This window comes from Sus scrofa, chromosome 14 (genome assembly GCF_000003025.6).
Source record: "Sus scrofa isolate TJ Tabasco breed Duroc chromosome 14, Sscrofa11.1, whole genome shotgun sequence".
NCBI lineage: Eukaryota > Metazoa > Chordata > Mammalia > Artiodactyla > Suidae > Sus > Sus scrofa.
This window is the reverse complement of record NC_010456.5, coordinates 31411641-31425473: the sequence shown is the minus strand read 5'-3', so window position 1 is coordinate 31425473 and position 13833 is coordinate 31411641. Positions and strand designations below refer to the sequence as shown.

The window sequence follows — 13833 nt, the reverse complement described above, 5'->3', positions numbered from 1 at the left end:
GTAAGGGATTCTCTTTCTTAGACTTTATGAAAGTGATCTGGAAAGAGGAAGTTTCACTGACATGGCACTTGTCTGCATTCTTCCCAGGCCACTGTGTTCATCGACTTTCTCATCAACACATACTCAAATAATTGCTGTCGATCCCATGTTTATCCCTGTTGCAAGTGCTGTGAGCCCTGTGCAGTCAATGAATACTACTACAGGAAGAAGTGTGAATCTATCATGGAGCCAAAGCCGGTAAGAGTGGCTGTGTCTATGGGACAGCCAAAGGCCCGGAGGGTTTGTTAGATCACTGAAAAATGTGCAGAAACCAGGCCAAAATCATAGGTGTAATCCCACGGTGACTGAGTCTCTAGACCCCACCTCAATCCACCATCTCTCAGGTGAATCCTTTAGCCTTAGGGAAGAAGAGAAACAAAAAACGGAGAAGCAAGATATAGGGGAAAACAAATTTTTATGTTCCAGGATTGGTCGATTTTCTCGAATTCATTAAATTGGTACAGCAAAGTAAAAAAAAAAAAAGTATAATGACTTTGGAGGACAACTTGTCAGTATCTAGTAACATTTCAAACAGGGCATACTTTAAATTCTGGCATTTCCACGTCTCCATACCTGCCCTAGAGAAACACTCACATGGGTACCCAAGCAGTGCCCGTGAACAAGGTGTCCATGAGAGTGCCATTTGTAACAGTGAAGGGGAGCCTCTATCCAAATGTCCAATAGGTGAATGGTGAGATAAACTATGATAAGTTCATAGTAAGGAATGCTCAGCAGCAACTTTTTAAAATAAGGTAGATAATAAAAGCACACATTTATATAGCATTTCCAGTGAATCTTCACACAACCTTTTAGGTAGTTTTATGGGATTCTGTGATTATTATAGATAGGTCCTACTGCTGTGCCTTTCTTAGATGAGGAAACTGAAGCACAATAAAGTTAAATAATTCAAGTTAAATAATAAGTCAGGAGTTCCCGTTGTGGCGCAGTGGTTAACGAATCCGACTAGGAACCATGGGGTTGCGGGTTCGGTCCCTGCCCTTGCTCAGTGGGTTGACGATCCGGCATTGCCGTGAGCTGTGGTGTAGGTCGCAGACGCGGCTCGGATCCCATGTTGCTGTGGCTCTGGCGTAGGCCGGCGGCTAGGACTCCGATTGGACCCCTAGCCTGGGAACCTCCATATGCCGCAGGAGCGGCCCAAGAAAATGGCAAAAAAAAGACAAAAAAAAAAAAGTCATACAGCTGGTAAATGGCAGAGCTGAAATTCCAACTTAAGTAGGCTGGTTTCAGAACCCATGTTTATAACCACTATGCTATAGGTACTGGCACAAGCAAGATATCTAAGACATTTGCTGGGAGGAAAAAAAGCAAACTATAGAACAATATGTATGGTATGATATACAGGTTAGAAAACAACTATACACATACACTAATTCTATGTGTTCTCTATTTGTTATACACATATATGCACACACATACATATGGGGAGGTAAACATCTATACAAAAAGGTATTGGACATTCACAAAAGTGATAACAGTGATTGGTCCTGGAAAGGAGCCTAGGATGAGGAAGTAGTCAAAGGAAATTTTAGCTCATCTGTGTGATATTGATTCAATTAATTTGGAATTTACGACACTGACTCCATGATTTCCTCCAATCAAAGAGAAATCTCTGGTACGTAACAACAAAGAGGGTTTCTTCATCTTTCCCTTATCCAAGATCATTGTTGTCCTTTTCTGGCAGCTGAATGCATGATTCATTGTTGATTATACACGTATTTGCAATTAAAATGAAAGTTCATCTTTGCAGCTAGAATTAATCACCATTTCACAGCCCGAGATGGGATGACATTTAATGAAAATATAAATAATGTAAGTTGTAATGGTATAATTTTCTGGAGCTATTGAGCCTAAAGTAACTGAAATTGAGGGAGCACGACAAAGGAATTTTTACATAGCACCTGCGGGACCTAAAGATACTAGGCAGTAAGCTGTGGATACTCTGAGTCTACAAATTAAGGTGCTTGGGGATCCATTTCTGCTATTTACCTTTAGGTTCAGAATCATTCATTCTTGGTTAGCAGGAGTTTTTAGTTAGCTTGTTAAACAGGTTGTCATTTGGTAAGTAGGCAAATCAGTTGCCTTTAGATATGTTCAGATATGCAGTTCATGATAGTTCTGTCCTAAAATGAGTCAACTTTTAATCTTTATTTTCTAGACATTAAAGTATGTGTCCTTTGTGGATGAACCCCACATTAGGATGGTAGACCAGAGGCTACTGGGCAGAAGTCTGCAAGATGTCAAAGGTGAAGAAGTCCCAGTAAGTTATTTAATTTTTTTCTTAAGAAAACATACTATTAAATATAAATACATCTGGAAATATGTATATATCACAATTTATGACTTGACAAAGTAAACCACATGTAACACATGTAACCAGCACCCAGATTTTTTTTTTTTTTTTTTTTTTTGGCCATGCTTGTGGCATGCAGATGTTCCCAGGCCAGGGATTGAACCTGAACCACAGCAGCGATCCAGGCCAATGTAGTGACAAAGCAGGATTCTTAACCTGCTGCACCACAAGGGAACTTCCCCAGCACCCAGATTTAAAAAGTGAATATCACTAATATAAGTTCCTTTCACGTTTCTACCCAATCACTACCTTCCCTTAAAAGTAGTCATTATCGGAGTTCCTGCTGTGGCACATGGATTAAGAATCCACCTGCAATGGCTTTGGTCACTTCGGAGGCATGGGTTAAGGCATCTGGCATTGCTGCAGCTGCAGCTCAAATTCAATCCCTGGCTAGAAACCTCCATATGCCATGGGGGTGGCCATTAAAAAAAAAAAAAAAAGGAGTCATTATCCTGTATTCAAGGTTAGTTTTACCTCTCCTGGAATTTTATAGAATTTAAATCCTCTATTGTGTATTCAGTATATACTCTGTTGGATGTCCAGCCTCTTTCACTCAACGTCATTCTTGTAAGGATCATCCATGATGTTGCACATAACAATGATTCATTCTCAGTGTTGTATAATTTCCATTTTATAAACATTCAGTGTATCCATTCTACTATTTTTTTTTTTTGTCTTTTTAGGGCCGCACTTGTGGCATATGGAGCTTCCCAGGCTAGGGGGTCTAATCGGAGCTACAGCTGCCAGCCCATGCCAGAGCCACAGCAATGCTGAGCCAAGTCTGTGACCCACACCACAGCTCACAGCAACGCAGGATCTCTAACCCTCTGAGTGAGACCAGGGATGGAACCCGAAACCTCATGGTTCCTAGTCGGATTCATTTCCACTCCCCATTCTGCTATTGAATGAACTGCCTATTTGGGGAGTTTCCACTTTGGGGCTCATGCCAATGGTGCTGCTATGGTAAACATATGGCACCTAAGAGTGGAAATGCTGAGTCATAAGGCAGGTGTGTGTTCAGCATTAGTAGATACTATCAAACATTTCTCTAAAATAAGTGTTCTACAGACTTGTGGTTGCCAAGGGGGAGAAGGGAGAGAGTGGGATAGACTGGGAGTTTGGGGTTAGTAGATGCAAACTGTTACATTTAGAATGGATAAGCAATGAGGTCCTACTGTATAGAATGGGGAACTATATCCAATCTCTTGGGATAGACCATGATGGAAAAGAATATAAGAAAAAGAATGTATATTTAAGTGGCTGGGTCACTTTGCCATGCAGCAGAAATTGGCATAACATTGTAAATCAACTTTAATTAACAAACAAATAAAGTGAGTGTTCTAATTCACACTCTCCCCAGCAGTTTTGGCTGCTGCATATCTCCACTAACCGCGGTAGTTTTCTACAGTTTCCATAGTAAATTGCCCCAAACTAGGTAGCTTGGGACCACAGAAACTTATTCTCTCACAGTTCTGGAGGCTAGAAGTCTGAAATCAAGGTGTCAGCATGGCTGTGCTCCCTTTAAAGGCTATAGGGGAGATTCCTTTCTTGCTTATTCCAGCTCCAGGTATTTATTATACATGTTAGGACCTCTAGAAATACTGAATAGAAGTGGTAATAGCAGGCATCTTTGTCTCATTCCCTATCTCAGGAAGAGAAATTTTCATTTCACTATAGCACTTGCCATAGGTTTTTAAAGAATGGTCTATCAGATTAAGAAAATTCTCCTCTGTTCCTAGTTTGCTAAGAATTTTTATCATGAATGGAAATTGAATTTTAAAATAATATTTTTTCTGCTGCTTTTCAAAAAAATCAATGAATTTTCTTTTTTTCCGTTATATGGTGAATTATACTAGTTTTCAAACATTAAGCCAATATTGCATTCCTGCAATAAAATCAATTTGAATGCAGTTTAATATTCTTTGTATTTATGGCTAGATTCAGTTCACTAATATTTAAGAATTTCACATCTCTTCTTGGAAGAGACTAGCTAAAATTTTTCCATTCTTGTCATGTTCTTATCAGATCTGGGTATAAAGCAAACTCCTGTGTGTTGGAGGGTAGGGAGGGTAGAACACACACAACATAACATTTACCATCTTAACTATTTTAAAGTGTGCAATTCAGTGATATTTCGGATATCCACAATGCTATGCAACCATCACCACCATCTAGAACTTTGTCATCACCATGAAAGGAAAGCTTGTATCCATTCAGTGGCCACTCCTCACTCACTTCTCTCCAACCCCTGGCAACCACTAATCTGCTTTCTATAGCCATGGATTTACCTGCTTCGGACATTTCATATAAACTGAAGCATATAATATTTCTTTCCCTTCACATAATGTCTTCAAGGTTCCATCGATGTTTAGCATTTGTCAGTACTTCATTTCTTTTTATAGCTGAGCAATACTCTACTGTTTGAACATAATATTTTTTCATCTGTCTCTCCATTCATGGACACTTGGGTTATTTTTTTTCACTCTTTGGCTATTATAAGTACTACTGCTGTAAACATTCATGTACAAGAACTATTCAGTCTTATCATACTTGGGCTTTCTTTGGTGAATGAAGGTATATGTCACAAAGAATAGACATAAATGAGAACAATTATGGCAACTTCCCTTGGAGGATAACAAAGGCTTTTTTTCAGAAGAGGGAACATGGTGAGAAAGGAGAAAGTTGAGCTAGGTCAACAAATATTTACTCTACTATGTGCTGGGGACTGTCCTAGGCACCTGGGATCCTGGCAGTAAACACAGCAAATAAGACCCCTGCTTTCATGTGGAAGAATCAAGTAAACATATTGGAGTTCACGTCGTGGTGCAGCGGAAACAAATCCGACTAGGAACCATGTGGTTGTGTGTTCAGACCATGGTCTTGCTCAGTGGGTTAAGGATCCAATGTTGCCATGAGCTGTGGTGTAGGTCACAGACGCAGCCCGGATCCCACGTTGCTGTGGCTGTGGTGTAGGCCGGCAGCAACAGCTCTGATTAGACCCCTAGCCTGGGATCCTCCATATGCCTCGGGTGCGGCCATAAAAGGACAAAAAGAACACACAAAAGAAGTAAATATATCAATTAATAAGACCATTTCAGATGGTAATAAGTGTTCTATGAAGAACATAGAATATCATTAGGTGATAAGAGAATGACCTGGGAGGAGGGGAACTACCTAGATCAGGTATAAGGGCAAGAAGCTCTCTCTGAAGAGGTGATTCTGTGCTGAGGTCGGGCTTTTCTGAATTTCACTTTTCAAGTCTGTGAAATGGAGATCAGGACACACATCTCATGAGGCTCTTCAAAAGCTTAAATGACTCAATGCTTGTGAGTCCTAGTCCTAGTATGTACTTTTATTTCGTGTGTGTGTTTGTTTTGTTATTATTAGAGTTGATTTACAATGTTTCATCAAATTCTGTTGTACAACAAAGTGACCCAATCACACACAGTTCCCTGTGCTGTACAGTAGGATCCCATTGCCCATCCATTCCATGTAACAGTTTGCATCCAAAAAACCACCAAGGGGGAAAGGGGAGGGAGTGGGATGGATGAGTGCATGTACTTTTAATAGATGAGAAGTTCCTGTTGTGGCTCAGTGGGTTAAGAACCCAACATAGTATCCAGGAGTTGTGCGTTTGATCTCAGTGGGTTAAGGACCTGGTGTTGCCACAAGCTGCAGTGTAGGTCGCAGATGTGGCTCAGATCGGTATTGCTGAGGCTGTGGCACAGGATGGCAGCTGCAGGCTGATTGGACCCTAGGCCAGGAACTTCCCTATGCCACAGGTGCATCCTTAAAAAGAAAAATAAATAAATAATCAATAGCTGCTGGTATTGATGTAATATTAAATGTAATTTTATAAAGCTAATAATAAAATGAAATAACCTAGAACCCTAGAGGTTGTCATTGCTGATGGGTTTGGCAACTGGACTTTTTCAGAGACCCCCGATGGACTTCACAGACTTGTCTAGGCTGCCTCTGTCTCTTCATGACCCACCCTTCATTCCTGGACAACCAGAGGCTATTCAGCTGCTTAGTGAAGAGGCAGCTCCTAAATCCAGTGACTGCCCGGATTGGTGCCAGTGTGGAAACTGCCTCCCGTCCCAACTCCCTGACAGTCACAAATGCCTGGAGGAGCTGTGCTGTCGGAAAAAGCTGGGTGCCTGTATCACCACCTCAGAGCTGTTCCAGAAGCTAGTCCTGTCCAGGGGTGTCCTGCAGTTCCTCCTGCACTACCAGGAGCCCTTGCTGGTGCTGGATGCAGATTCTGCCAACAGCCAGCTGCGGCACTGCGCCTACAGGTGCTACACTATCTGGCGCTTTGGCTCCCAGGACCTGGCTGACTTTGCCATCCTGCCCAGCTGCTGCCGCTGGAAGATCCGGAGAGAGTTCCCCAAGAGTGAAGGCCAGTACAGTGGCTTCCAGAGTCCTTACTGATGGCACCAGGCTATGCAGTCATGTGATGTTACCTTTGCTTTTGCACCTTGAGCTTCCCCTGCAAAGACCTGCATCCAGATTTTCAGCCAAAGGGAAATGTGCTTTCCTTTCCCCCAGCTCTGTAAGTGTCAGGAAGCAAAGTGATCTGGGTCAACAAACAACAAATAAGCCAGAATCCCTTAGCATGGACTGAGAGCCAAGAGATTCAGAAAGAGAGTTCCGTTCTGTCCCTAGGGAGTTGTGTGATCCTAGGCCTTTAACCTCTGTACCTCAGTTGCCTTATTATTCAAACTACTGTTTCACAGGGATATTAGGAAAGCAAATTGAGACAATGTACACAAACTTTTCTTTTCTTTTCTTTTCTTTTCTTTTCTTTTCTTTTCATTTCTTTTCTTTTCTTTCAGGGCCGCACCCTCGGCATATGAAAGTACCCAGGCTAGGGGTTGAATTGGAGCTGCAACTTCCAGCCTACACCATAGTCACAGCAACACCAGATCCAAGCCACCTCTGCGACCTACACCACAGCTCATGGCAACACCGGATCCTTAATCCACTGAGGGAGACCAGGGATTGAACTGACATCCTCATGGTTACTAGTCGGGTTCTTAACCTGCTAAGCCACAATGGGAACTCCATGATTTTTCTTATTAGCACATAAAGAGCTACATGAATATGAAGCATCTCATTCTGAGGTGAGACTAAGATAACGCCCAACTATGAACAAACATTTTGACTCTTGGTTGACGAATGGGGAGGATTAAAAGTGGCCACCAAGTTTCCAGCATTTGTCTTATTTTGTAACCCCCTCCCAGCCCCCGCCTTGTGTCTTGGCAGCTCTTATCACTTTTCCCAATGATAAAGTGATGCTGTGTCAGGTCTTGGTCTTAAGATGCTATCAGCTTCCACGTTCTGTCCCTTAAAAGTCTTATTGTGAAGGAAGCTAACTCCCATATAAAAATCTGACTATCCTGAGTCTGCCCTGCTGTGAGGAAGCTCAGGTAGCCATGTGGCGAGGAGAGAGGCCTGACCAGCCCCAGCATTCAAGCTATCCAAGTTCAGTCATTGGACAGGGGAGAGGAGAAGCCTTCAGATGATTCCAGATCCTGCTAACATATGACTGCAATTGCATGAGACACCCCAAGCAAGAACTGCCCAGTGAACCCACTGGACAAAATTGTTGTTTTAAGCCACTAAGTTTGGGGTTTTCTATTACATAGCCACGGATACCTGGGACAGAGAGCAAGCCTGGGACATAGGCTCATTCCACATCTCTGGTTCTAAAGTTCTTAGGGAACCTGGACCATCCCTGGAGGTTTAGGTTTCTATGTGGCAGTTCTAGAAGAGCTGCAGACCAAATCAGGTAACTCATCATACCAGACCCGGAATCCATCAAATCTAACTGCTGAGCTACCCAGTGTATTCCAATCCACATCACATTTCTATGATAGGAAGTAATGTTAACTGCTGTTAAAAACTGGAAAAAGCCACGTTCGTGCCTTTAACATCTTTAAAGACATCCTCCGCACTTTGCAGCCAATTATAATGAATGCAGTCTGGATGCTACTTCAAAAGCAACTCACACTCAAGCCTTTACCATTTCTTTTTTTTAACTATTTCTTTTCTTTTCTTTTTTTTAGGGCCACACCTGTGGCATATGGAAGTTTCCAGGCTAGGGGTCGAATCACAGCTGCAGCTGCAGGCCTACGCCACAGCGATGTGGGATCCGAGCTGTATCTGTGACCTACACCACAGCTCACAGCAACGCTGGATCCTTAACCCACTGAGTGAGGCCAGGGATCAAACCTGTGTCCTCAGGTTTGTTAAGACTGAGCCACAATGGGATCTCCCATATCTGTACATTGATTGTTACGAGTATAAAAATGAATAGTTACAGATTTTAGGATCCTCCTGTAGGATTTCCTTTTCATGGTTTTGGCACTAAAACTGACTATTTCTTCTTCTTCTTTTTCTTCTTCTTCTTTTTCTTCTTCTTCTTCTTCTCCTTCTTCTCCTTCTTCTCCTTCTCCTCCTCCTCCTCCTCCTTCTTCTTCTCCTTCTCCTTCTCCTTCTTCTTCTTCTTCTTCTTCTTCTTCTTCTTCTTCTTCTTCTTCTCCTTCTTCTTCTTCTTCTCCTTCTTCTTCTTCTTCTTCTCCTTCTTCTTCTTCTTCTTCTTCTTTTTTGACCAAGTCCACAGCTTGTAGACATTCCTAGACCAGGAATCAGACCTGAGCCACAGCAGTAACAGCACCAGATCTTTTAACTACTAGGCCACCAGGAAACTCCAGGACTATTTCTAAACAACTATTTTAAAGAATAGAGACCACTATTCAAAACTGTGACTAATGAAGTGTCTATGAGTTTTTAATACATACTCTAAGATTTACCATTTTGATACTTTGGAAAAGTCATCAGCTTTCTACTGTACTTGTGTAAAATAATATGAACAAAAACCTTCTTCTCTTGACCCAGGATTTTATCTGGCCTTAACCTCAGGAATCAAGTGAATTGGGCCAGATTTAATGCTTATTTTTACTACCTTTCAGAGGTGTTTTTGAAAAGTGGATTATATATGACTTCTTCAGAACTGAATTTTTGTGGGGTTTTTTTGTCTTTTTTAGGACCACTCCTGCGGCATACGGAGGTTCCCAGGCTAGGGGTTGAATCGGAGCTGTAGCCGCTGGCCTACCCCACAGCCACAGCAACGCGGGATCTGAGCCACATCTGCGACCTACACCACAGCTCACAGCAACACTGGATCCATAACCCACTGAGCAAGGCCAGGGACCAAACCCACAACCTCATGGTTCCTGGTCAGATTCATTAACCACTGCACCACGACGGGAATTCCTCAGAACTGAAATTTTTTACTCTAAGAATTCTACGTAACTACTACAGATTTCCATTCTGATGGCCTCTGAGCTTTCATGTGTTATATTTTGGTGCCTGATTCCCTGTGTGTTTCTATCACCTTGTGGAGGCCCCAGATGGAGTCAGTATTTGGAATGACACATAATCACTGGATCTACTTACTGTTTTCCTTCACCTTTCCCAGGTGCTCTGGGTGAGAAAGTGGAAGGGTGATGTGTAAAATGTCTGACATTTCCTACAGTCACATGTGTCATATTTATATTCCTATTTTTAGTGTACTGTATAAAATAGTGTCATCTCCAAAGGTATCCCCAGGAAAGTCATGTTGTGTAGGCTCTGGTTTTGTACTTAAATCCATTCTTTTGTTACAGTAATGGCACAGTATTCACTGCTTCCTCTCTGTATTGAAGATCTGCTTTCTTGTAGCACTGCCTGATTTCATGTAGAATTGGTTATGGGCTTGCATTCCTCTCTTCAGAAGAAACCATTTTCAAAACCCTCCTAATTCTAGCCTGGGGATGCAGATGTCTTAACTGTTTTGTTAATAAAAAGAAAAATGTATAGTGTGCATTTATTGAAGCATTCCTTTTTTTTTTTATCTTGCTTGCTTTTTAGGGCTGCACCTGCAGCGTATGGAATTTCACAGGCTAGGGGTTGAATCAGAGCTGTAGCTGCCAGCCTACACCACAATCACAGCAACGCAGGATCCGAACCATGTCTGCAACTTAAACCATAGCTCACAGCAACACCGGATCCTTAATCCACTGAGTGAGGCCAGGAATTGAACCCATGTCCTTATGGATACTAGTCAGGTTCATTACCACTGAGCCATGACAGGAATTCCTAAAGCATTCATTTTACGTCCTTTCCTCAGAAGATCCCCAAATCAGTTAGCTCATTCACTGACACATTCCGTCAACATATACACACAGAGGCACTATGACACAGTAAGATATATTTTTAGTCTCTGTCCTCGGTTCCTGACAGAGAGCTCCCAAATCCCTCAGAATTTCCTGGGTGATAGGACTGTTTCGTGTTCTAATGAGGCCACTCTTGGTAGGCTCCTGAGAAAGACCAAGCCATGATTAGAAGCTTGGAACCCTCAGTCCTACCCCCTTACCCTCCAGGGTGGGGAGGGGTTGGAAATTAAGTTAATAATTGATTTTTGCCTATGTGATGATGCCTCCATAAAAATTCCTATCCTATGGGGCTAGGAAAACCTCCGTACAGAAGAAAACATGCATATTTTGGGAGCGTGGTGCACCCCAACTCCAGCAGTACAAAAGCTTCTGCACTCAGGACCCTTCTGGCCCTCACCCTACATAACTCTTCATCTGACTATTCATCTGTCTCTTATTATATCCCTTATAATGACTGGGTGTATATAAATGTTTCCCTGAGTTCCGTGAGCCACTACAGCAAAGTACTGAACTTGAGGAGAATTGGTTCTAAATCCCCAATTTAGAACCATTTGGTCAGAAGTACAGGTGACAATCTTGGACACATGACTGGTGTCTGACATGGGGACAATCCTACAGGACTGAGCCCTGAAGCTGTGGGGTCTATGCTAACTCCAGGTAATTCATATCACAATTGAATTGCAAAACACCCGGTCGGTGTCTGGAGAGTTGGAGACTTGGTTGTTGTGTGAAAACCCGACACACGTTTGGTGTCAAAATTGTTACAAGTGGTGGGAAAATAAAAAATAAATAAATAAATAAATAAATAAAACTAAAATTTTACAAAGAAAAAAAAAAAGAAGGTGTAAATAAATCTAGAAAGTAAGTTTGTTACCAGGAAAAAAAAAATTGTTACAAGTGGAGTATAAGTAAACAGGAGTTTTCTTTTTTCTTTTTTTTTTTTTTTTTGTCTTTTTGCCATTTCTTGGGCCACTCCTGCAGCACATGGAGGTTCCCAGGCTAGGGGTCTCATCGGAGCTGTAGCTGCCAGCCTACGCCAGAGCCACAGCAACGCGGGATCTGAGCCACATCTGTGACCTACACCACAGCTCACGGCAACACCGGATCGTTAACCCACTGAGCAAGGGCAGGGATCAAACCCGCAACCTCATGGTTCCTAGTCAGATTTGTTAACTGCTGCGCCACGACGGGAACTCCAACGGGAGTTTTCTTAAGGCACTTACTAGAGACCAGAGATAGATAAGATTGCTGTTCTCATGTAGATGTGAAGAGATGGACATTAATCAAATAATTCAACAAATGTAAACTGGTAATTTATGATAAGTATCATGATAAAGAAGGTAAAAGATGTTCTGAGAGCCTATAATAGGGGAACTTCACCTATTTAGGGAAATAGAAGTCTTCTCTGAGGAAGGAGCCCCTCAGCCGAAACTTGGAGAATAAGTTCCAGATAACTATGTGAGTTGGAGGGCAGGGGAAGCATTCTAGGCAAAGAGGATGGCATGTGCAAAAGTCCTGGGGCAGAAGAAAGCATAGCAGGTTTGCAGAACAGCAAGCTTCTATTCTTGATATTCTCCCATGGAAAAGGTTACCTAGTAAACAACCTTCCTTATCAGATGGACAAGATGCCATTCCTACTGAACCCTGCATAGTGGAATTGAGTTCCCCACCAGGCCATGGAATGATCCAAAAAAGCCAATGACATCCTCCTGTGGGAACCGCAGGACACCTTCCCCTCTTTTTTTTTTTTTTTTTTTTTTTTTTTTTGTCTTTTGTCTTTTGTTGTTGTTGTTGTTGCTATTTCTTGGGCCGCTCCTGCAGCATATGGAGATTCCCAGGCTAGGGGTCCAATCGGAGCTGTAGCCACCGGCCTATGCCAGAGCCACAGCAACGCAGGATCCGAGCCGCGTCTGCAACCTACACCACAGCTCACGGCAACACCGGATCGTTAACCCACTGAGCAAGGGCAGGGACCGAACCCGCAACCTCATGGTTCCTAGTCGGATTCGTTAACCACTGCGCCACGACGGGAACTCCAACACCTTCCCCTCTTGATGCTACAAAGCAAGCTTGCCTCCCACTGCCTCTGATTGTTCCCTCTTTTCCTAAATGCTACCCCCATGTGACCCTGCAAGGTATGTGAAGTCCTTCAGAAGAGTAAGGATGTGACTAATGAATTGTTGCCAGTTTCATCTGTCCAGTGCTTGTTGTCATATATTTGGCCACTCCCATAACCCTAGGATGGGAATCTCTCCTTTATCAATGGGGTGAAGAGGTGACTAAGACACCCTTAATTCCAGTTGCCCTCAAAAATTAGAGGCTCAGCTTGGCTTCTACACAGTCACTGTCTGCATAAAGCCCTGTTTCCTAGAGCCCACAAGGATCTGGGACTATTACCCCCATTTATTCAACTTAACCATTTGAATGGGTGGTTTTACTTTCTGCTGCTTGTAAACCTATATTCTATGCTTCTAAACCTATATTCTAATCCTTCATGCATTCTTCATTCTGGGAATCCCTGAGTGTCCCCTGACTGAAATCCTTCTGCTCTCTTTTTGGTTTTGTTTTGTCTTTCTTTTTATGGCTGTACCTGCCGCATATGGAAGTTGCCAGGCTAGCAGTCGAAATGGAGCTGAAACTGCTGGCCTAATCACAGCCATGGCAACTCAGGATCTGAGCAACATCTGCCACCTATGCTGTATGTAGCTTGAAGCAACACTGAATGCTTAACCCACTGAGTGAGGCTAAGGATTGAACTCACATCTGCGCAAACACTATATTGAGTTATTAACCCCCTGAGCTGCAATGGGAACTCCCTTCTGCTCTCTTTTTAAATGGATATATACATTACTACATTCTTTCAGTTTTACTGTGATCTTTCAGTTTCCTCTTGTCCAGTTCCAAAAAGGGTTACAAATCATCTTTCCAAAACTGATGATGTATGGAAAGGATTATGCTTTTCTAATATCTTCAGTTCTTCTTAATGAATTATGAAGGCCACATGACCCTGAGTCTTCAGGAATTGGAGGAGGCCAGCACTGGTAATTTTAACCAGATAATTATCATACTTGACAGGCTCGGATAAGGGCCTTAGGCAAGCCTGCTGAGTATAGTAAGTTATAAGGTGTATTTCCCTAAGCAAACAAGAAGCTTCTCAAAGGCAAAGTGCTCATCTTGGTTTTGTGTGTCTGCATGCCTATT

The 13833-nt window shown here is 42.5% G+C and overlaps 1 protein-coding gene across 3 annotated transcripts in view; it reads left to right on the top strand.

The window, feature by feature from the left end:
* P2RX7 (purinergic receptor P2X 7) overlaps nucleotides 1-10286 on the top strand; it is a 61315-nt gene extending 51029 nt beyond the window's left edge. For all 3 annotated transcript variants that reach the window (XM_001926804.5, XM_013982855.2, XM_013982854.2), the window contains 3 exons: nucleotides 88-237; nucleotides 2216-2317; nucleotides 6347-10286. In XM_001926804.5, the coding sequence (XP_001926839.2) occupies nucleotides 88-237; nucleotides 2216-2317; nucleotides 6347-6844 (750 nt within the window). In that variant the 3' untranslated portion in view covers nucleotides 6845-10286. The remainder of the gene's footprint in view (nucleotides 1-87; nucleotides 238-2215; nucleotides 2318-6346) is intronic.